The following is a 22244-nucleotide window of genomic DNA, read 5'->3' on the forward strand; positions in this document are numbered from 1 at the left end:
CGCTGGTTGATCTGTTGAATCCAAGCACACATTTGGTCCTTTTAAGATTCAGTTTCGCCCGAGCGCTTTGGAGATCGTGCAGTTAGTAGTCAGAGACCACCTTATATTGGTTTCAAAGATTACGGTCAGGTCAATCACAGTGTATATTTCGTTTAGAAAAATGCTTATGTCCTTAAAGGTCCAGCTCAGAGTCTATCCACTCATCCGCCTTTTCATTTGCCTCCACTCCAGAGTGACCGGAAACCCAACAAAGTGGTGTGTTGTGTTCTTGGATGAGCGAGAGCGACCTACTGCATTATTTAATACATCTTAAATTGATGTACGCTGAGGCCAGTGCCTTAACCGTTTCTTCACTATCAACAAAATCTATAAGGTTAGCTGTAAGTAAGTCCATTAGTCTTATCGTTTTTACCGATTTGTCTATAGCGTAGATCTGAGCTTGGAAGACGATACATCGGCCTGGGAGCCTAAACAAGTAATTTTGTATTGCATATTGTTCCGAGTATACTCCCGATACAATGCCATTGCCCATCTTTAAATCGCTAGTATGAATATAGTGGTCACTATCATCTGTTGTGACTTCTGTTGGGTATTCGTGTTTCATAGTAATTGTTCAGATACATTTTGTGAAGCTTTTTTCGATATCCTGAAAATAGCGGAAATTCGGAATAGTGAATTTTTCATTTGTAAGATATCTCTCTATTGTTGTAGCAACTTGATGTAGGGCTGTTTGTACAGACTTACCGGTATCAAGAGCGCTCTTGATATGTAGCTCAATCAGTCTGCCTAATGTTATGTTAATAACGAAGTGAGACTAATTGGTCGAAGTATAATAGTCCGGTCTCCCTGCTTTGGGGATAAATAGCACTCTGACTTTGCTCCATGAATTAGGGATGAAAATAAGAATTCCCTAAAGATTTTACTAAACATAAACTGATCGTTCCTATTAACCGCTGTAACATAATTGGTTCAAGCGTTTACCGATAGATAACCAACAAAATAAGTGGCTATTGTGCGAGTATATTCAGTTCATCCAGACCTACAATTTTTTTATTCAAACTTCCATTCAATTGCTTAAGAGCTGCTCACAGAGTTGTCCACGGTGGCATGTAATGCCTCATATGACACTGCGAATTGCTGTGGTATTGACTTGAATGCCAAGCGCGATATTGAATTTCTTCATTATTGTAGTAAAAAAAATATTCCATATATATCCAGATGTGATAAGTAGGGGCACAGTTGCTTGAGATAAAGTGAGATTACAACAGATTGAGTAAGCTGAGATGAAATACGAGCAAGTTAGGTACGTTTGGGAGCTTAAAAAGTGTCACAAGAAACCAATTCTACGCACTGGCTTGATTTGTATTCCATGCCTTAACTAAGAATTTCTCTGTAACATTTCAGTTCGATCAACAGTCAAGTTCAACGTTGCAATAGTCCAGTTTAGAACAGAGAGCCTTGCCATATTAAATTTTAGTGTTTTGTGATTGTTTTAAACCAATTACGTATTACAAATGTAGACTTTGCCATTCCGGCATATGTTCAAGTAACTCCCCAATGCGCTTTCAAATGTCAAAGTCAGAATATTTTATTTGGCTGAACGTCGAAGCCACGCCACTGGATTGTCTGTGTGTCTGCCTAACGCTCGGTTGTCTACCAACCCAACTGTCATTTGCGGCTCCTTCTGGTTGTTCCATCTTCAATCCCTTTCATTCCTTGAACTTATGTCATTCGATATGAAAACCATGCCACGTCATTGGCTCGCTAGCCATTGCATATGTTTTCTTAAATCACTAGCACTCAAGCACACATTACACACACACATATGCGAGTACGTACTACAGCCATACTACGCATATAATTGTCCATTCCTGTGCTTCTTCTTTTCCTCATCTGCTCGACTGTTTATCTATCTAAACATATTTGTGTCTATGTCTGCATTCAAATTGCCCCCAGGGTAGGTAAATTTGATTTATGACTTATTATGCGTCTTATGTCCCTTTCATAATTTAATTATTCGCACATGCAATGCGACAGCCAGCGAACGATGAATGGTGCAAAATGCTTGCATTTGTTAGACACACAAATGTGTGTGTGAGCCTGTGTACGTGTGTGTGTGTGTGCATGGCTTAGCTATTTATAGCCACCAAATTGCATTCTGGCATGCAATGTTGCAACTTTTGCAGGCAATTACTCGCCTACGCCAGAGCTTTGGTGGTTGAGCCAGACTGATGGGAGCATGCAATACATACAAACTACATACAGACGTATGTATGTATGTATATATATGTTTATGGGCAGTGGAAAGTCAGTTGAATTGGCCTGGACTTTAATTTTTTTGTGCTTTCACTCAGTAACAATTCGCCAACGTACGCATTTTGTGTTGGCTGCAGTCTATACGAGCAATAACTGCGTATAATGTATGCATGTATGTGCCCATGTGTAAGTGTGTTGGTAGTAAATAACCATTTGTGCAAAGAATTGCAGAGTCAGCATTTGAAGGTCGCAGCTGAAGTAGTTTACGCACCAAATGTGCAAGTGTAATATAAAACATAAAATTTTTTTTAGAAAATTACCAACTACAAAACAGACAACAATCACAATCATCAGCAAAAAGACATGCAACACATTTTCAACCATTGTTCAAATGCATGCTCTCGCTGCGTAGTAAGCAAAACAGCAACAATGTTTGCCTGTAGTGTAGATTTCCTATTGTAATTAAAGTCTGTTTTAGTTGTTGGGCGGTAATGCTGTTGCTCACAGTACAATTTCAATTGACGCTGCCGCTGCTGTAACTGCAACAAATGAGAAATGCAATGCATTTGCAGATTGTCACTTGAAATGTAGGCAGTTGGAGAGATGAGAAGTATTTGGCTGCAAATGTATGAAATTAAATGCGTAACATGAAAATCAAATGAATTATTGTGTAATTGCCTCTTTCCGTGTACTTCTCTCTTTGTGTAGGTGTGTGGATGTGTAGGCATGTGTGTACTATATTTGGCCTCATTTTAAGCAATTGCTTTGGCAAATTGCTATGCCAACTATAAATTGCCAGTGACAATGTGTTAAGCTAATTTGATTCATTTGATATTCTAACTAATAAAGGGAATTTTGTGCATCTTATTTGACATTTGCTCCCTAAAGTGCCGGTTTGAGCGGGAGCATGGTCTTGGGCCCAAATCAGGGATAGCGTTCAAAGCTCACCATCTACTTAGCATCTTTTCAACTGGAACTGAAATGGTTTGAGCGAAGCCAATTTGATTGCCGCGCGTCCCCACAAGGCGGTGTCCAATGATCATTAGTATTTACCACAGCACGAAAGGAGGAACGGTCAAATGACATTAACAATTTTGATTTCCTTTTATTAAACCTAGGTCAGATCGGGGTGGGCTTTCTGGCTCATCTGCCTATTGTACTGAGAGTGCATATACAATAGATTCAATTGCGGCTGGCTAGTTAACAACTCTCAAACCCCATTTCCATTCACGGAGCTCGGTATAAACAGAGCACTATTACCTATTCTCCTGTTTATGGAGCGCGTCCTGGTGTTGGTCCACAAGTGGAGGGCCCTACAATTTTAAACCGCCTCCGAACGGTAAATGGTTTTTATGAGGAGCTTTTTCTTGCAGAAATGATTTCGTAGGTTTGCCATTGCCTTCCGAGGGACGACCACTATTAAAAAAATATTTTCTTCATTTTGGTGTTTCACGGAGATTCTAACCTACGTACTCCAAATTCCGAATAGTAGTCACGCACCAACATATTCGGCTATAGCGGTCGCTTATCTACGTCAACTCTTAACAACACCAAAGAACACTTTGCCATCAAAAGTGGTGCCAACAAGGCGACATCTTATAAAAAACTGTGTTCAATTTGCTTTTGCACTACGCAATCAAGAATGGTATGAAATTTGATCATCTGTTGATATAGCCATCCGACATGGCTGACCTTTACTACAACGAACCGAAAGCATCAACAGTCGGCCTCCATATCAACAGCGATAAGACTAAATAGAAGGAAACGACACGCAATGTTGAGAAGACGAAGCCGGAAAGTGTAACTATTGAATAGTACCTATTTGAAGGAGTAGAGAGTTCTAAGTAAAGGGTGGTTAAATTTCAAGGGCCGGTGTTGATTTTGAATAAAATACAATTTTTTAAGGAAATTATTGTCATTTCTCTTTATTATGATAATATTGGTATGGTTGAACTTTGTATGGAACAAAATATTGGCCAAATGGCCGCCGCGGCACACCTCCATCCGATGGTCCAAATTTTCGATGACGCTGAGGCATAATTGAGGTTCTATGCCGTTAATGTGCCAAATTATCTCATCCTTTAGCTCTTGAATTGTTGCTGGCTTATCGACGTACACCTTTTCTTTCAAATAACCCCAAAGAAAGAAGTCCAAGAGTGTCGTTGACGTTTAGGTGTGGTTCACATTCAACATCGGCCCTTGAAATTTAACCACCCTTTAGATGAGGATGCTAATAAAAAATGACAGTGGTGTTCAGGACCAACTTGAAACTACTATAATCCAGACAACTCTCCCACAGTAGTAAAGCCAATATTTATAAGAAATTAATAAGGCCAGTTTGACGTAGCGCTGTGAGTCATGATTACCCAATCAAGGATGACCAAATTCTCCGATTTCTCGAAAAAATAATCTTACGAAAAGTGTATGGTCCAATCCGGGTTGAGGATGGTAGGTATAGAATAAGATACAACGAGGAGCTGCTGCGGATTAGCGAAGGGGAAGGTGTCATTAAATTCGACCAATCGCATTGACTCAAATGGTTAGCACGTCCCCAAAAAGGCTTCTTAAACTACAACGCGTTGACCGCCTGATATAAGAGAGGCCTATGAAAATCTGGTTCGACGATGTCATTGAAGATATCAAGAAATTGAAAATACCTAACTGCTGGTCTGTTGCCTTGAATTGTGTAAATTAAAGAAGCTAAAGTCCATCCCGAGCTGTAACACTACCCGATGACGATAAATGACGACGAAATTTGCAAAAATTACAAACCTTCCGATAGGGTGTCACCTTAAACTGAAGCCAACTTGAAGATAGAGGAAAGCGCGCGTTATTAGCAGAGTTTGGGGTGCGTTGCTTGGCTACCCTCTTCATCTACTTGAATTGATGCAGCTAACGAAGCTTTAGAAATGGGGTGCAAAAATGAAAAGTGGCGACTTTGGTTAAGCAGTTACAATTACGTTTCCTCCCGACAGTCGGTTCTACGCTACCGGAGCGACCCCGATTTATATATATCCGGCCAAGGACTGCCACTCTTCGTGCATGTGTGGGGAATGTTTTTGGTGCTACTACAACAACAACAATTCTGGCTCTTCAAAAGCTTGGATTTCTTTGTAAACCCGCGCCCACTTGTGCTGACTGGCATTATATTGTAATTTCATCCACATAACGGTTGTGTGTAGCAGCCTAAAGGAGTTGTGGTAAATGTAGACATAGGTAAAGTGGAGTCCTCCACTCAACTGACTGTACAACAATAACTGGGAGACTGTTGATATAGTCGAAGCATGAGCGTTTAATTCTGAAGCCCGCCAGCTCCTCTCTGGGTTCTGGTGGCATTACCATAGTACGTCTTTTGTTTATTATTTGCGCTGTTATTTTATTGATTATGTTGTGCAAGGTTATGCCCCTCCAGATGATTTACCTCCGAGGAACTTTTCCTTGGCAAAAATTCACACGGAGGGTTGTCATTGCTGACGACAGCATTTAAAAAAAAACTTTCCTATCATTTGGTGTTTTATGTACGAGGTTGCGAACCTGGGCATTATCGAATCCTCGTACACACCAATTCATTTGGCTATAGATGCCGCTACTTGGCACTGTACTCAGATAGCTTCAAAGTTGTTGACAGTTCCGAAATCGGTAACGAAGAGACGTTAGCGGTATTACCACCATCTTGAATAGTAGTAGAAAACTCTTCCCACTAGAGAGATTTATTGAAAACTAGTAAGAATGAATGGCAAAGGCTGCACAGTTCTTAAAAAGGTAAGAGGAAAACCCATCGAAATCCAGAGTTAACGAGAATGAAGCGAAACTAATTAGGCATTCATTGGGAAGTTTTCTAAAATCATTTTTTAAGTTTCAGTATAATAATCTGCCAACAATGAACACCCAAAAAAGATTATTCCAGGCTCGATCACTTTGTGATACACGTAAGCCGTATTCCAATGGTTTAAACGTATCCGTGGACGTAAACGGCGTTGGCATTTGAAAAATTATTTATTGTCCCATGCACAAATTTTTCGGAGAAGTAGTCCTAGATTCTTAAGGACACTATTATTAAGGTAATTTTTGATTACTTTGGATATACAGGGTGTCTTATGGAATAATCAAGTTTTCAATTTAAAGTTTCTCGCTAACTTCTGCGCGTATAAGCAGCGGAGGACCATTCTAGCCTCGTTATTCGTCCGGATTATTTAGTATGCACCATGCCGCACACGCCCAGAGAAACCACAGCGAAAATACTTGATTTATCAAACTGACAAGCCGTTTCGGTTGTTGTTGTTGTAGCAGCAATACAAGCCCTATCAGTGAGAGGGGTGTTAGATGAGTGGGTTTTGAGCGGCACGTTAAAAGGTAGTTTGTGGCGTGCGGGGTGCTTTCACATGCAGGACATATGTTTGGTATGTCGGGGTAAATTCTGGATAAGTAGAAGTTCAACAGGCTACAATACCCAGAACGTAATTGTGTCAGTGTTACGCGGGTCACACGTGGAAGGTGGAGCTGTTCATCTGCTGTAGGTGGTGGTTGGACGCCGATTACGGCATTCGGTAGTCGGGAGCGTAAGAAGGTGTTGATGGCCTCCGGATGAATGTCATTTATTGTCTGTCTAAACACTGTCTGGTCCAGTAGATATCTGTCGAGATGTTTGCCGTTTCGGTCACACATCCTCCAGCCAGGTCGGCTTAACTCACCGCTATGGATTATTTTCAGTGGGGGTAACTCACATGTAAATTATATAAAACTAATCCATCGAATATCTTGCACCTCGTTGGTGAGGTTAAAAACACCTCGAAATAACTTCTCCAGTGAGAGGCGCGGAGTGCGGAGGCCATATTTCAAAAGTGTTTCCGACGTAACGCTCAACATTTAGAGGAAATCAATTTAAAAAAACAAAACCCGGAATATTCTTTACCGCAAGTAATTCTTTTTTAATTTTGTTTTTATTTTCTAATTCTATCAGACCCTCCTCCATTTGTGGAACAAGATCAAGACACACACCCAAAAAGGGTGTTCGCGCCAATTATATATCTACATATATATATGTATATATATATATAACTATACATGTGTGTGTGTTTGTGTGGGGTGCAATAAAATCCCTTAAAAATGTTGGTTTCATAACACTGTGGAACAAATTCAGGTTAGCAAAAATTAGATCCATTCTGAGAGTGGCGAGTGAAAATAGAGGCGAAATTAAAGGACCCGTATCGCGCCGTTTGTTTATGTTAGCTCGAATTTTTTTTTAATCGGCCTTCGAAGTTTGCAGTCAAATGCCGATTTTCAGTATATTGTTTATATGGGTTTCCGGCTATAACTCGTCGACTAATTGATATTTTTTCAATCTGTAAAAGCCAAATTATTGCTAGAGACCTGTGCAACAATTACAATTTTTGAAAAAACTGATTTCGAAAATTTGTATGGTACTTATGAGGCAAAATGTTGGAACATTTTTTTTTTCATGTTTTTTGAAAATATTTTCCACAAAACTAAGTGCTTTTTTACTTTTTTTGTGGTCTATAATATGCTTCTCAGTTTCTTTATTGAATTTCATTTGAAAAAAAATTGTCTTAGTCGATAATTTGCGCTTTAGGCATACAGTCATAATACAAAACTTGCGTTTTTTGAGCTTAATATTAATTTATTTCTCATTTTTTATTTACCAATTTTGTTCAGTGTTGGTTTTCAAGAAACATAGAAAAAGAAAATATAAAAATATGGAAAAAAATATAATTTTGAAATGTTAATAATGAAAAGTTTTAAGTAGAAAAATAAAATAAATTAAATTAATAATTTGGCCAGCTGCCGTTTAGCAGGCGGCTGTGGATCAACATCACTGCTCTCTCTAATGTCTTGGTCATCGTCATCATCATCAGAGAGATCGATTATTTCGTCCAACAGATATTCTGGATTTTCATCTGTGTCTTCCCCTTCTTCCTCTGTTTCCTCGTCTTCCTCTTCTTCAAAGGTGTTTTTATACCACCAACAAATTTCAGCGAGTATCGCATCTGGAGATTTCTTTCCTCTGTACCTGAAACGAAAATGATTTTCAATCGTTAACATGTTTAAATTGTGCACTCTGACCAAGATATTACAAAAATCTAGGAATTCAAAATATGCACACTCTATAGTTACCTTATTTCAAATGGAAGCGCAGTTTGGTGATGACGTTCGCCTTGCTCATCAGATTCAGTTGGCAACTGTTGAGCGAGTTTTTCAAGATGCTGATGCAAGAGATGAATTTTGAATGACATGTTAACCCCAATTTCAGCGAAAGCTGCCAACATGTTTGCAACAGATTGCCTGTAGTTTTCTTCGCGTTCTTTACCCAAAAGGCCTTGGATGACTGCTTTCAATGCGAGCCATGCATTTAATTCTCGGTCTGTCAGAACTTGCTCAAAATCTTGACGACTCATTAGTTTCCGTATGTCGGGACCATTAACAACCACTTTCTGAATTTTGGCCTTACTTAGTCTTGGGAAAATGTCTTTCAAGCGGTTGAATACTGCTGGTCTTTTTGCGATACATTTCAAAAAATTTTTAACAATGCCAAGTTTAATGTGGAGCAACGGCAACAAAATTTTCCTTTCAGGAACAAGACTTTCGTGTAGCCTATTGTCATTAGGCCATTTTCGCCCAATTCGACTACTCCAGTTATGTTGTTTGTACTGGTTTCTTCCTTTAATACCTTCTCCGTATCGTGAATCCCAATCGCACAAAAAACACGGATATTTTGGACGGCCAGATGCTGTTAAGCCTGTTGGTGTTCGTTATATTTGACTACTTCCAGAATGTCTTTCAATTTATCGAAAGTTTCACTATTGTCAGTGCTATACGCAATCGGAACAGAAGGCATTCTATTTGTCTTGTGCAAAAGCACAACTTTTAAGCTGATTAGTGCACTATCGATAAAGAGACGCCAATCATCTTTTTTATAGGTTAACCCTATCGCCTCCATTAACTTTTCAATATCGTTGCAATAAGCGAAATTTTTTGCATCATTGACATTGAAGAACTTTTGTAACTCTTTTTGGCGTTTTCGATATGCTGTTACTTTTGTACCTTTCGTCAGCAAATTATTTCCTTTCAAAAATGAAGCCAGTCGTTCTGATTTTTTCTGAGTCAAACACAAATTTGCAACAATTCCATCCAATTGGTTTTGTGTTATTAGGATTGGGTCCTTTGATGTTTTATAGGATGTACCTTCACCAGGGTTGAATTCTGAGGAGAAATCCATGGGTGTAGCAGCGGTGGTTGCAGTACTGATACCTGTTTGAAGATCAGTACTTCGGTATGTTGGTACTGGAACGAATTCTGAGTGCGGTAATGGTAATTGGACACTTGACACTGCTACATAAGTTTTATTCTTTGTTTTCCTTCTATTCAAAGTTTTATTGTAGTTGGTACATCCATAGCAATTTTCTTCTTGATGTGGGCTATTATCTGACCACATCATTGGTACACCAAAAGGCATAGCCTTCTTCTTTTCACTTTTCCATTGCATAAGACTTGAATAGCAATTAAAGCAAACTTTTTTAGGGGCATAGTTTACGTCATTGATAAACTCTTGCGAGAAATATTGTCTATAGATTTCCAAAAAAGAATCAGTCACATTGCCGCATTTTTCATCGCTTACTATGAAACGTCCACAAATATTACAAAAATGGTTCATTTTACATGTTGGTTCCGACATTTTTAATACAATATATATTATTGAATGTTTTTTTTTTGTTATTTTTATGAAACTGATACACTTAACTTAAATCACTCACAAAATGAAATAGGTTCCAAAAGAATGAATAGCAAATTTTATCACGATCGAGCGAAAATTAAAAGACATCAGCTTCGGCTGAGTTTCGAGTCTTAACTGAATCTTTATTTTTGAAATTAGTTCGCATGCAGATTGTTAAATTTTTTAGTTCTCATGCTGTTGTAATATGAAAGTTTCCACTGTTGAAATAACAAGTTGTATATTAAATAATAAGGTCTACAAGTCGCAAAACGTGCTTAAATGTCGCTATGCCAGTATATTATGATCATGGCAAGGGCAAGTAGTAAACAATTCGCCGAAATACCTGTACCGGACTATTTGGACCCCCTCTCCTGTCGGTATGAATATTGTGTGGGTCATAGTATGGGAAATGGAATTTTGGTTTTTTCAGTTGTCTGCCGACTTTTGCTAAGAGCACTGCGTGCTTCTTTTCTAATACATTATAACCGTTATTTAATCAATAAATATTACACTTAATTAAACTGTTGTTTTAATCATTTAAGAAACTGAGAAGCATATTATAGACCACACAAAATGCAAAAAAGACTTAGTTTTGTTGAAAATATTTTCAAAAAACATGAAAAAAAAATAATTTTTCCAACATTTTGCCTCATAAGTACCACAAAAATTTTCGAAATCAATTTTTTCAAAAATTGTAATTGTTGCATAGGTCTCTAGCAATAATTTGGCTTTTACAGATTGAAAAAATATCAATTAGTTGACGAGTTATAGGCAAAAACCCATATAAACAATATACTGAAAATCGGCATTTGACTGCAAACTTCGAAGGCCGATTAAAAAAAAAATCGAACTAACATAAACAAACGGCGCGATACGGGTCTTCTAATTTCGCCTCTATTTTCACTCGCCACTCTCAGAATGGACCTAATTTTTGCTAACCTGAATTTGTTCCACAGTGTAATTCATGATTTTGATACGGGAATGTTTTTGCTATTACTTGTTGCTATTGTCTATTGAAATCGTGTTTTTTCGTCTTATACGCTTAATTTCGTAATTTAAATGGAACAATAACTGTATATATAACATATAACTAATATAATATATAACTGTATACGTATGTATAAAATAAATAAAAAAAACCAAGCATGGAGTAAATTGGTTTTTATAAACAGTTGCTGCTACGGGTAGACAAATTAATGCATTTCTCAAATTTCAGAAAATTTTTCACATATTTCAGCCGATTAATGGAAATCGTACAGCTAATGAATATTTTATTGCTATTGAAGAAATACAAATATCCGGTAAAAAAAGTAAGTAAACTCCTCTCGTCAAGAAAAAATAAGCCAAATTTTAACATTTTTTAAACGCAGGCAAGTTTTATCACTCTAAATGAATGAAAATTTTTTTTTTTTCACTTCATTATACTAGAATTAAATGAGCTATATAATTGGATATCCAAGCGTTTTATAAATTTTTCTGAATTTCGTGCAAAGTTCGGAATTTGGATTCGTTTTTGTTTTGTGTGTCTGTTAAAGGCGAATAGTATTTTTATTGAAAATTAGTTCAGTTGAAACAAAAAAATTAAAAATAAATGTCCAAATTTATAATCATAAGGGTGGGTGAGTTTTTTGTCGACAAGTGTATTTTTACCTACCTGGTAAAAATCTTGCTTTTTCTATGCTTTTTCATCGCAGTAAATGCTCAACTGCAAACTTGAAGTTCCGTGTGGTAGAGAATCGTAAGCTTATGAAAAACTAGAGCGCTGCCATGGTAATACTAGGAAAAATACCAAACCTGTATCCGATAGTGGAACAGTCGGTTCTAAGATTGGAGCTAAGGTGTGAGGCGGCACTAATATACGAAGGCTGAGCAACAGCTTCGAGCTGTGTCAGCTATGACAGCGCTCTAGTTTTTTTTTTTTTTTTGAAATGTTAAGTAACCCAAAAGTATATGGTATCGAACCAAAATCATAAATGGGTCGAAGCAGTTTATTTAAGCTTGGTTTATGACGTTTCGGTTATGTACAGAATCGACTAGCACACAATGCTGGCGGCATCTATTGACAAACAGCGGGAACTTAGTTGCGCACCTAATAACATTCCCAAATATTGAAAGTGTTGAACTCACTCAAAGGTAAATACAAAATAACAATACAGTTTTGCTAGTTACAAGATTTTTAAACATTGGGTTGGAGTGAAAGTTCTATCGAATGTTAAGTAGGGACGTAATTTTTCTGGCAAAATTAGTCATTGGGATTTGTTTCTTTTGTTATTTTACCTGTTGTATCATATAAGAGGAATCCTTCTTTACCGTTCATCAAGATGAAGTGCATTTACAAAATAGATAAAAATTAGTTAACATTTCAACGCACCTCGAGCTGTTGATCAGCCTTCGTATATAATTGCCGCCTCACACCTTAGCTCCAATCTTAGAAGCGACTGTTCCACTATCGGACACAGGTTTGGTTTTTTTCCTAGTAGTACTATGGCATCGCTCTAGTTTTTCATAAGCTTACGATTCTTTACCACACGGAATTTCAAGTTTGCAGTTTGGCATTTACTGCGATGAAAAATCATAGAAAAAGCAAGATTTTTACCACGTAGTTAAAAATACACTCGACGACAAAAAATCCACCCACCCTTATGATTATAAATTTGGATATTTATTTTTCTTTTTTTTGTTTTCAATTCAATTTCAACTAATTTTCAATAAAAATACTGTTCGCCTTTAACAGACACACAAAACTTCGAACTTTGCACGAAATTTAAAAAAAAAATCATAAAACGCTTGGGTATCCAATTATATAGCTCATTTAATTCTAGTAAAATGAAGTGAAAAAAAACAACATTTTTCATTCATTTAGGGTGCGACCAGAGTGAGCGCTGAAAGCCGAGCCGAGATTGTCAGTGCGATAAAGATTGTCAGTGCGATAAAACTGATTACATACAAGTCAATACAAATAAGCTTGTGTATAACACAGTGAGCGCCGACAAGAGCAGAGAGCAAAGCCGATGAATGCGAGAAAACAGTTTCAAAGCGTTTTGCTCGCTTTTTTGGATTGTTGATGTTTACTTTTTAGAGTGCAGTTGTGTTTTTAACACACTTTTATTAGGTCGGGTTGTATGTATGTATGTATGTATGTATGTATGTATGTATGTAACGGAATCTTTGAGCTTAATTTTCACTGGCTTCTAAAAATCTGATCGACTTGAAATTTTGCACACCTAATTTTGCATATACTAATTTAGCTGGATATTTTCTTAAATCATTATATAAATGATGAAATTCACCAAATTCATTCCTTTTTAGTGTAATTGGATGTTTTCCAAACTCTTTTGTGTTAATAATTGCATTAATCACACTAGGAGAAGCAAAATACTCTTCATCAGATGAACCCATTACCGTGTAAAGCAATTTTATAAACACAAATGAACAACAAAATTAAATGACATAAGAGCAAAACACATGGAATAAACAGAACTTCAGCGCTGATTCTCGCATTCACTGTGTTATATACAAATTTTCTTCTCGCATGAAAATAAGCGTCAATAAGCTCGGCTCGGCTCCGCTCGGCATCAGCGTTCACTCTGGTCGCACCCTTACAGTGATAAAATTTCCCTTCGTATAAAAAATGTAAAATTTTTGCTTATTTTTTCTTAACGAGAGGAGTTTACTAACTTCTTTTAGCGGATATTTGTATTTCTACAATAGCAATAAAATATTCATTAGATCTACGATTTCCATTAATCCGCTGAAATATGTTACAAATTTTCTGAAATTTGAGAAACGCATTAATTCGTTTACCCATAGCAACTTTTTATAAAAACTCATTTACTCCACGCTTGATTTAAAAATTTTTATTTATTTTATACATACGTATACAGTTATATATTATTGTATATTAGTTATATATGTATATACAGTTACTGTTCCATTTAAATTACGAAATTAAGGGTATAAGACGAAAAAAAAACACGATTTCAGTAGACAATAGCAACAAATAATAGCAAAAACATTCCCGTATCAAAATCTTGAATTATGAAACCGACATTTTTGAGGGATTTTATTGCACTACACACAAACGCGCAGTCGTAAACTTCCAAATCCACTTCATTGTGATCGTATAAAAGCAGCACAACACATCGAAATCAGTATCAGTCACCGATCGATCATACCATTGCAAGCATTAAAGCACCAACCTCAACTACTTCGTTTAATCAAAATAAAAACAAGATAAAAATTCATAGAAATGGCTTTCAAATTCGTTGTACTCTCAGCACTTTTGGCTGTTGCCAGCGCCGGTGTATTGCAGCCCGTCACCTACGCTCATGTCGCTAATCCCGCGGTAGATGCCGTTGCCTCCAGCCACCAGAACGTGGTTCGCACCTTCGATGGCACTGTATCACAGTACTCGAAAACCATTGAAACTCCTTACTCCAGCGTACACAAATCGGACAGCCGCGTCAGCAATAATGTATACACACCAGCCATTGCCAAAACTGTTGCCTATGCTGCACCAGCTCCAACTGCTCTCTACACACATTCCGTTCCAACTGTTGCCAAGCCTGTTGCCTACGCTGCTCCAGCTGTTGCCAAGACCGTAACATATGCTGCTCCAGCTCCTGTGTATCATCATGAAGTGCCTGTTGCCAAAGCTGTATCCTACGCTGCCCCAGCTGTGGCCAAGACTGTGTCTTATGCTGCTCCCGCTCCAGTTTACCATCATGCAGCTCCCGTGGCAGTGCATTACTCCCCAGCTGAGACTGCCTCACACATGAGCTTTGATGGTTTCGGCACCCACTGGGGTTGGTAGACAGTTTCGATAGACACTGAATGAATTATTGAGTCACGAATACTTTACGATATGAGTATAACTAAAAACTGTTAATTGTTGACATATTTTTTTTTTAATAATTGTTGTTGAATAAAATGTTTTGTATTGAAACTTAAGCGTATAAACTGTATTATTACTGAACACGAGGCCACAGCACCAGCTATCAGAGAGCTTTTAATAATATTTTTCGTTTGTCATATTCTGCTAGAAGCGACTGTTATTACAAAAGATATTTTTCTTTGGAAGCCAATTATGTTTCTTTCAAAGAAACTTGAAGAATCGGGTAGGTGAATTGTTGTCCTTCTCTTAGGATACTACAGCAGTAAGTAAAACTATGTAGAATAAAAATATGAAAACAATAACAAAAGTATTATGGAATGGGTCTCATCTAGTTCTACAAAATAAACAGCTTCAAAAAAGATGTTCTCCTTTACCTTCCATCACACAGGTACGTCAACAAATGTCTGAGAATCCAATGCTCAGTGCGCTGTGAAAACAACGGTTGGTTGGATTTTATTTTTCCAGTTCTTTCAGACCGTTGGACGCAGTAGGATCTTCCACCTACAATTATTCAAACTCAGCCAGTTAAAAAAATATCTGGAATGGGCACGTTCGTTTGCCAACTTTTGCTGCGATTTGTTTACCGCTGAGTCGGTAAGTACTTTACAAGGGTGATGATGCCTCTATTCAAGCCCTTCATTGCTACTTCGCGGTCCGAAAACATAGCAGTACTGGCTGGAATAATTGTATAAACCTCCCAGTTGGCTAACCCACCCAACTGAAAGAAGGATCCTGGTCAATGCAGAAGCCTCGCGTTATGAACATGCTACTCCACAATTCAATAAATGAAATATTCATCTATTCTTAAAGTATGAACCGCAAAAGATGGTTGGGTATATGCAATACGATTTGCTGTAGATTTTCAATTCGTCGGGGAAGTATTATTTACGTTCGTGTACATATCTATTCAAGAATTAGTGATTAGACTGATCACTTCAAAACCCTTACATTGTAGTCTGCAGGTTAATGCAGAGGTATATTTCGCCTCAACATTCGTGCATAAAATCCAAATAATCGGATTGGTTGCTGCCTACTAAAAACATGCCATGACATCCGCACAAAATTTACATTTCTTCCCAGGCTTTGAATGAAGAGAAATTTAAATAAATATTGTCGTTCTTTTTTGGTTAGAAGTTTATTATGCAAACAGCTACTCTGCTACTTTTCCGCCAATTTTTCTTTAACTATATTTCAAGTCAAGATTTCATTGAGAACCTATGGATACAGTGAAATATTTAAGTCCACATGCAGCAGCAAATTTACTTATTTCCTTGAAGGTATACAATAATTGGAAAGGATGTTAAGGTAGTTTTTGGTTTTGAAACTCATATTTATTTATAAGTTTACAAAAATTAAATTATTTCATTTGCTTTTTTTATTAGCGGGCGGCCCTCGGTAGGTATTGACAAACTTCAGAGGATACTTCTGCCACGAAAAAGCGCCTCATAAAAAACCATTTAACGTTTGGAGTTGGCTTAAAATTGTAAGACCCTCCGTTTGGGGTACAACATCAAGGTGCCCACCACAAATAGGACGGAGAGCTCGGCCAAACTCCTAACAGAAGTGTATACACCAATTATTATTTTTTTTTTTTAAGTTCACTTGACGATCGTTTTCGAATGGCATAGAATAGAATTCAAGCCTTGGTGATGAGGAAGTCTCGGTCGACGGTGTTGTGTGTAGTCTATTTATTGAATATGACCATTAATTTAGCAAGACTTCATGTTATTCTACCAAAAGAGAGTATAGTACGAGTAAATGCTGTCAAAATAAGTCATTCGCAATTTGATAGATTTGAATGAATCAACATGACTGCTGTACTATTGGCTCAATAATACAATCGAGTAGTCGGAAGAGTTCTTTTCTTTATTATTTTTAAGTCAGTGCGATATTTTTTAGCAGATTGGTCCAGTAATATAATTTACGTGCATCCGATTAGACAATATTTGGAATTGGATAAAAAATCTCATTTGCATTTACATTTCCAGCAACTTTTTCAAAGAAAAATGGGCCAATGATGCCAACGCTCCACACTTTAAACAGGTACCCTCTGAGAGCACATTGGTTTCTTGACATAGCCGCCGAGATACAGTGCTTGATTTATTGCTTAAAATGATAAAATTTAAATTTCTTTACAATAAGCTTACTTTTTAGGACTAAAAGGCCTTCAATCATTCCTTACAGAAAGCCGCACGAGTATCGCACCGATACCAAATTTATGCATGAAATCGGCTTCTTCTATTCATGCAATCAAAAGTGTCTTCAAAGTCGACGGAAAGAAGTTGGGTGGTGATTTTTTAATCTAAGGCCTTTTCCAGAATTTCATGTACAATGAAAATATGGTCTCTGGTGAATTTTCCAGTTTTGATAACTTCCGCTCATTGGCATTTCTTGATGACATCACGAATCCAAATCCATTTTTAAAACTGTAAAAAGTCGCGAGAATTCAAAGCAGTTGACTTAGAGCGTCAACTGGCAGTGGTCCCTGGGACTTTTTGATCAAGGTGGTACTCAGTATTTTATATTTTGCTGGCGATAAGCACAAATTGTATGGGTGCTTATATATATACCTATATTAGGGCTGGTCGATTTAAAAATCGCTCATTGCTCTGTGAAAATCGTATTCTGGGGATCAAAATAAGAAACTTTGCCGAAGGAACCATACCTCTAAAACGAATTCTGATGTCCCCGAATTTCAAAATATCACCATTTTTGGCCTTTACATGAAAAAATCAGCTAAATGGCTATGTTTTTTCTTTATTTTTATTTATTTATAATAATATTTATTATTTAATTATAATAATATCTATTTTTTCTCTTAAGAAATTTATTTAGTCAGAACATATGTAAATGAAAAAATTAATTTAAGTGAGTTATAGAAAAGAAACTAAAAAGTTCGACCCAAATTGGGGACATCAGAATTCGTTTTAGAGGTATTTTTCCTTCGGCAAAGTTTCTTATTTTGATCCTCCGGTACAAGACTACCACATTTGTCCTTAATTAAATTTACTCCGATAGGATACCCTTCTGCTGACATCTTAAGTTTTTTGCACTCACGTTTTCCTTTTTTTCCATCCTTCGGTATCGTTCAAATCCAGCCCGAGTCGTAAACTATTGTCCTAGGTTTGCATTTTTTGAGAACATCAAGCAGTCGGACAGATGAATGATGACTTTGGGATAGCAGCATGAAATCCTCACATCTATATATGTACATATGTTTAATTGAAATATCCATAACTGAAATATATATAATTATATTTATGAAAATATTTGTGTGTGTGAATATCAACAAAGCCAAGGAATGCCTGAGTTGGTCGGCATATATTAGAAACCAGTTAATAATTGAAAAGGTTAAAACAAAATCAAGGCGATTTGAGCATTAAAGTAAAAAATCGTCAAAAAATGGGTAACATATTTACCACTTCATAGAAATAAATGGAAGTGATTAAGCTCGCAAATTTTTTCCTGCTACATACATATACATATATATACATACACATTGAAACGCTAAGCCACGCACCTGCTAGTTTTTATTTCTGCGATCGTATAAAAGCAGCACAACACATCGAAATCAGTATCAGTCACCGATCGATCAAGCAAGCATTACAGCACCCACCTCAACTACTTCGTTTAATCAAAATCAAAACAAGATAAAAATTCATAGAAATGGCTTTCAAATTCGTTGTACTCTCAGCACTTTTGGCTGTTGCCAGCGCCGGTGTATTGCAGCCCGTCACCTACGCTCATGTCGCTAATCCCGCGGTAGATGCCGTTGCCTCCAGCCACCAGAACGTGGTTCGCACCTTCGATGGCACTGTATCACAGTACTCGAAAACCATTGAAACTCCTTACTCCAGCGTACACAAATCGGACAGCCGCGTCAGCAATAATGTATACACACCAGCCATTGCCAAAACTGTTGCCTATGCTGCACCAGCTCCAACTGCTCTCTACACACATTCCGTTCCAACTGTTGCCAAGCCTGTTGCCTACGCTGCTCCAGCTGTTGCCAAGACCGTAACATATGCTGCTCCAGCTCCTGTGTATCATCATGAAGTGCCAGTTGCTAAAGCTGTATCTTATGCTGCTCCAGCGCCCACACCTGCTTTATACACTCACGCCGCACCCATTGTAAGCAAAACTGTTTATGCGCCAGCTCACGCCCACGCCGTTGTTGCTGCTCCAGCTGTCGCCAAGACCGTAACATATGCTGCTCCCGCTCCAGTTTACCATCATGCAGCTCCTGTGGCCACCACCAACTACAACCATGGATCTGCGGTGACTACCTACACTCATAATGCTCCTGGCTTGTCCGGCTATGGTTCCAGCCAGACAGTGCACTACTCTCCAGCTGAGACCGCATCGCACATGAGCTTCGATGGTTTCGGTACCCACTGGGGTTGGTAAATAATTTATTTCCAAAATGAGTGAATCGAAGATTCCTTTCTGTTATATGGGATTCTATTAAAGTTGATTTATTATACAATATAATTGTTGATTTTGATTGTTAAATACCACCTTTTTAATAAAGTGTTTTATGTTATAAATTGCAATTTAAGAGTTAACATTTTTCTTATGTCGGATTTGTGGATCTTTGTTTGATTTTCGTCAATTGGTGACTAAAGTCAGCCTTACTCTTTACTTTTCTGTGAGTCTCTTACACTTTATACGAATCTAGCGTATTTAGGAAATCCGTTGTACGATTATCACGCCGCCATTATTCCACCAAGCATGAGACCTTTTATTTATAAGTAATTCTATGTCTAGTGATCCATTTATCTTGGATATTGCCGTACATTTTTCAAAAAATTTTTGGTGTATACTTAATATAATAAAAAGTAAACAAAAAAAATGCCAACATTTTTAATAACTTTGAGATATATTCAGTGGGGAAAATTATGATGTAGGATGTATCTTCAATTCTTTGTACATACAATTTTTTTTTATAATAATTTAATAAATTGAAGATTTATTCAATGGAGAAAATTTTGGTGTTGAGTTTTATGAAGTGAAATATCTTCAGTTCTTTTGACGCAAAAACATTTGCTTAGGATAAAAATTTAATAATTTTGAGATTCGATCAGTCGAAAACATTTTAGAGGCCAGTTTTTTGAAGTGAAATATCTTCGGTTCTTTTTGTTTAGGATAAGAAATTTATAATTAAACCATTTGTTTTTAGGATAAATATTTAATAATTTTCAGATTTATTCAGTGGAGCAAAGTTTGGTGTAGAGTTTTTTGAAGTGAAATATTTCCGGTTCTTTTTGCATTAAAAAAAATTCTTTTAAGATAAACATTTTATAATTTTGAAATTTATTCAGTGGAGAAAATTTTGCTGTCGAATTTTTTTAAGTGAACTATCACATAAGGGAAGTATCTTGGGTTCCTTTTTCATTATATTAAAAAAATTTTTTTAGGATAAAAATTTAATAATTTGGTGATTTATTTAGTGGAGAAAATTTTAATGTAAAGTTTTTTGAAATGAAATATCTTCGGTTCTTTTTACATTGTTTTCAGGACAAAAATTTAATAATTTTGGGATTTATTCAGTGGAATATTTTGTAATTTTCAAAACACACCCGCAGATATCCCCATATCTTACCACGTTATATGCAATTGAGTACAGCAGTTCCAAGACTGATAAATTACACGATTGCGACATTCGTGAGAGAATTACTAGCAGAGTTGTAACAATGAAATAAATACGAAAAAGAGCGGCGTTATGGAAAATTCACAACAATGCAGCAACGAAATGAATACAAATGTTATAACTATTTTTACGTTAGCAAAACGGCAACGAACAGCAAAACGGTGCGCAGATTTTTGTTGTTGTAGCAGCAAAAACATTCCCCATATATATGTGAGGAATGCTGCTGAAGTGACAGTCCTTGGTCGGATATAAGTCCGGGCCGTTCCGACAACATAGAACCGAATGTCGTGGTGCGCGGATGTTGCCATCTGGAGTATTCCTTCCCACGTTCTTTAATAATTCTTTACTCTCCTTCCTGAATTAATATTTTGAAGTTCGATAGTGCTTAGTCACGTACCAAAAGAAAAAGTTTCAGTGAATACTCGGTTGGTGTGTAGCTTTTTGCTTTTCCATTTCCTTCTAAATACACTGCGATGGGGGAGGCACTTAATGTTCGACATAGAACAGACACATTTAAAAAGTGATCGGAATTGAATAGAATTAATCCCCACTTACAAGCGTATTATAGAATTTATGACTCGAGTTTGTGTATCTCGAACCTTACTGAGGTCTTCCACCCAGTTGGTACTTAGTAGTTTCCATTGTTTCTTATCACCAGTGCAATCCAAAATATATCTCACTGTCACATTTTTTTCAGTGTACAAACAGGTAGAATTGAAATCGCGGCCTAGAAAATTACTAATAAGTGTTTTCGTTTTTGTTTTTAATAGACAGGAAGAGTCATCGACTACTTTTTTTTTAAATGCTAGAAAATTCTTTGTTTAATGATTTTACATTTATTATAAAAAGTAAAACTTTCGATTATTTGTGAAATGTAACTTCATTCAAGTTATTTCGGTTAGCGATTTGGCGAAATATTTCTGATGATTTCGTCCTATTTTCCAGCAATTGGGCAAACGATATTGTACTTAAGCGCTTGAATAGTTTATAGTTGTTGGAAGTAATGTCGATTTTTAAAATCGTAGCCCCGTGTGTGTCTTCGTATATTTGTCGTCATCAATTTTGAGAAACTACAACCAACCATGGCATACTCAGGCTGCATTGGTTTCTCTAAGGCTAGGCATGGCTCCTACAAGTTACCAACATAGTGCTTGACAACGTAGTCGCCGAGTGGAAAATGTGAGTTATAGGAAAAGTTAATATTCTAAGCAAAATCGGGCGAATATCTCGTAAATATAGCAAGACGATATCTGATAGCCGATCATAATTTTTTTAAGGTCCGAGTTAATTGCACTTCTCTCTGGGTGTGTTGAGGTCTCTGACAAGTTCTAATTAGAAAATGGGGATGAGTGTACTCAAATTTAGTTTGTTTTGTTTTGAATCTTTATAATTTTATATATAATTTTATAGTAATAAATTCATTTAAAAAGCATATGGAAGTTCTAGGTAATCCACGTAAAATGTGAAATTATGTGATACTACGGAAAAAGAGTTTGAGTAAATTTTGTGACACTTTATGTCGGTAATTACACCCGTTCGAGTACGCTTGCACTTTTTATTCAAACAGTTACTCCAAATATTGCGTCGTCCAACTATATTGTGAACAATACAAGAAACCCTGAGATAAGTAATAGAACGTTTTCTATCCCACTCAGCATTCCGTGACAAGCTTCTGAGTATAAAGATTTCTCGGGAGAAACTCAAAATCAGAAACT

General features: G+C 36.8%; 2 protein-coding genes across 2 annotated transcripts; both read left to right on the forward strand.

The window, feature by feature from the left end:
• Positions 1-14167: 14167 nt before the first annotated feature.
• Positions 14168-14823, forward strand: LOC128861396 (pupal cuticle protein C1B-like). Its single transcript, XM_054099516.1, has one exon. The coding sequence runs from the start codon at positions 14235-14237 to the stop codon at positions 14796-14798; it is 564 nt and encodes a 187-aa protein (XP_053955491.1). The 5' UTR covers positions 14168-14234; the 3' UTR covers positions 14799-14823.
• Positions 14824-18478: 3655 nt separating this feature from the next.
• LOC128861628 (cuticle protein 16.5-like) lies at positions 18479-19299 on the forward strand. Its single transcript, XM_054099904.1, has one exon. It carries the CDS (start codon positions 18546-18548, stop codon positions 19284-19286), a length of 741 nt encoding a protein of 246 aa, XP_053955879.1. The 5' UTR covers positions 18479-18545; the 3' UTR covers positions 19287-19299.
• Positions 19300-22244: the final 2945 nt, after the last annotated feature.

The sequence above is a fragment of the Anastrepha ludens genome, chromosome 4 (genome assembly GCF_028408465.1).
Source record: "Anastrepha ludens isolate Willacy chromosome 4, idAnaLude1.1, whole genome shotgun sequence".
Lineage (NCBI taxonomy): Eukaryota > Metazoa > Arthropoda > Insecta > Diptera > Tephritidae > Anastrepha > Anastrepha ludens.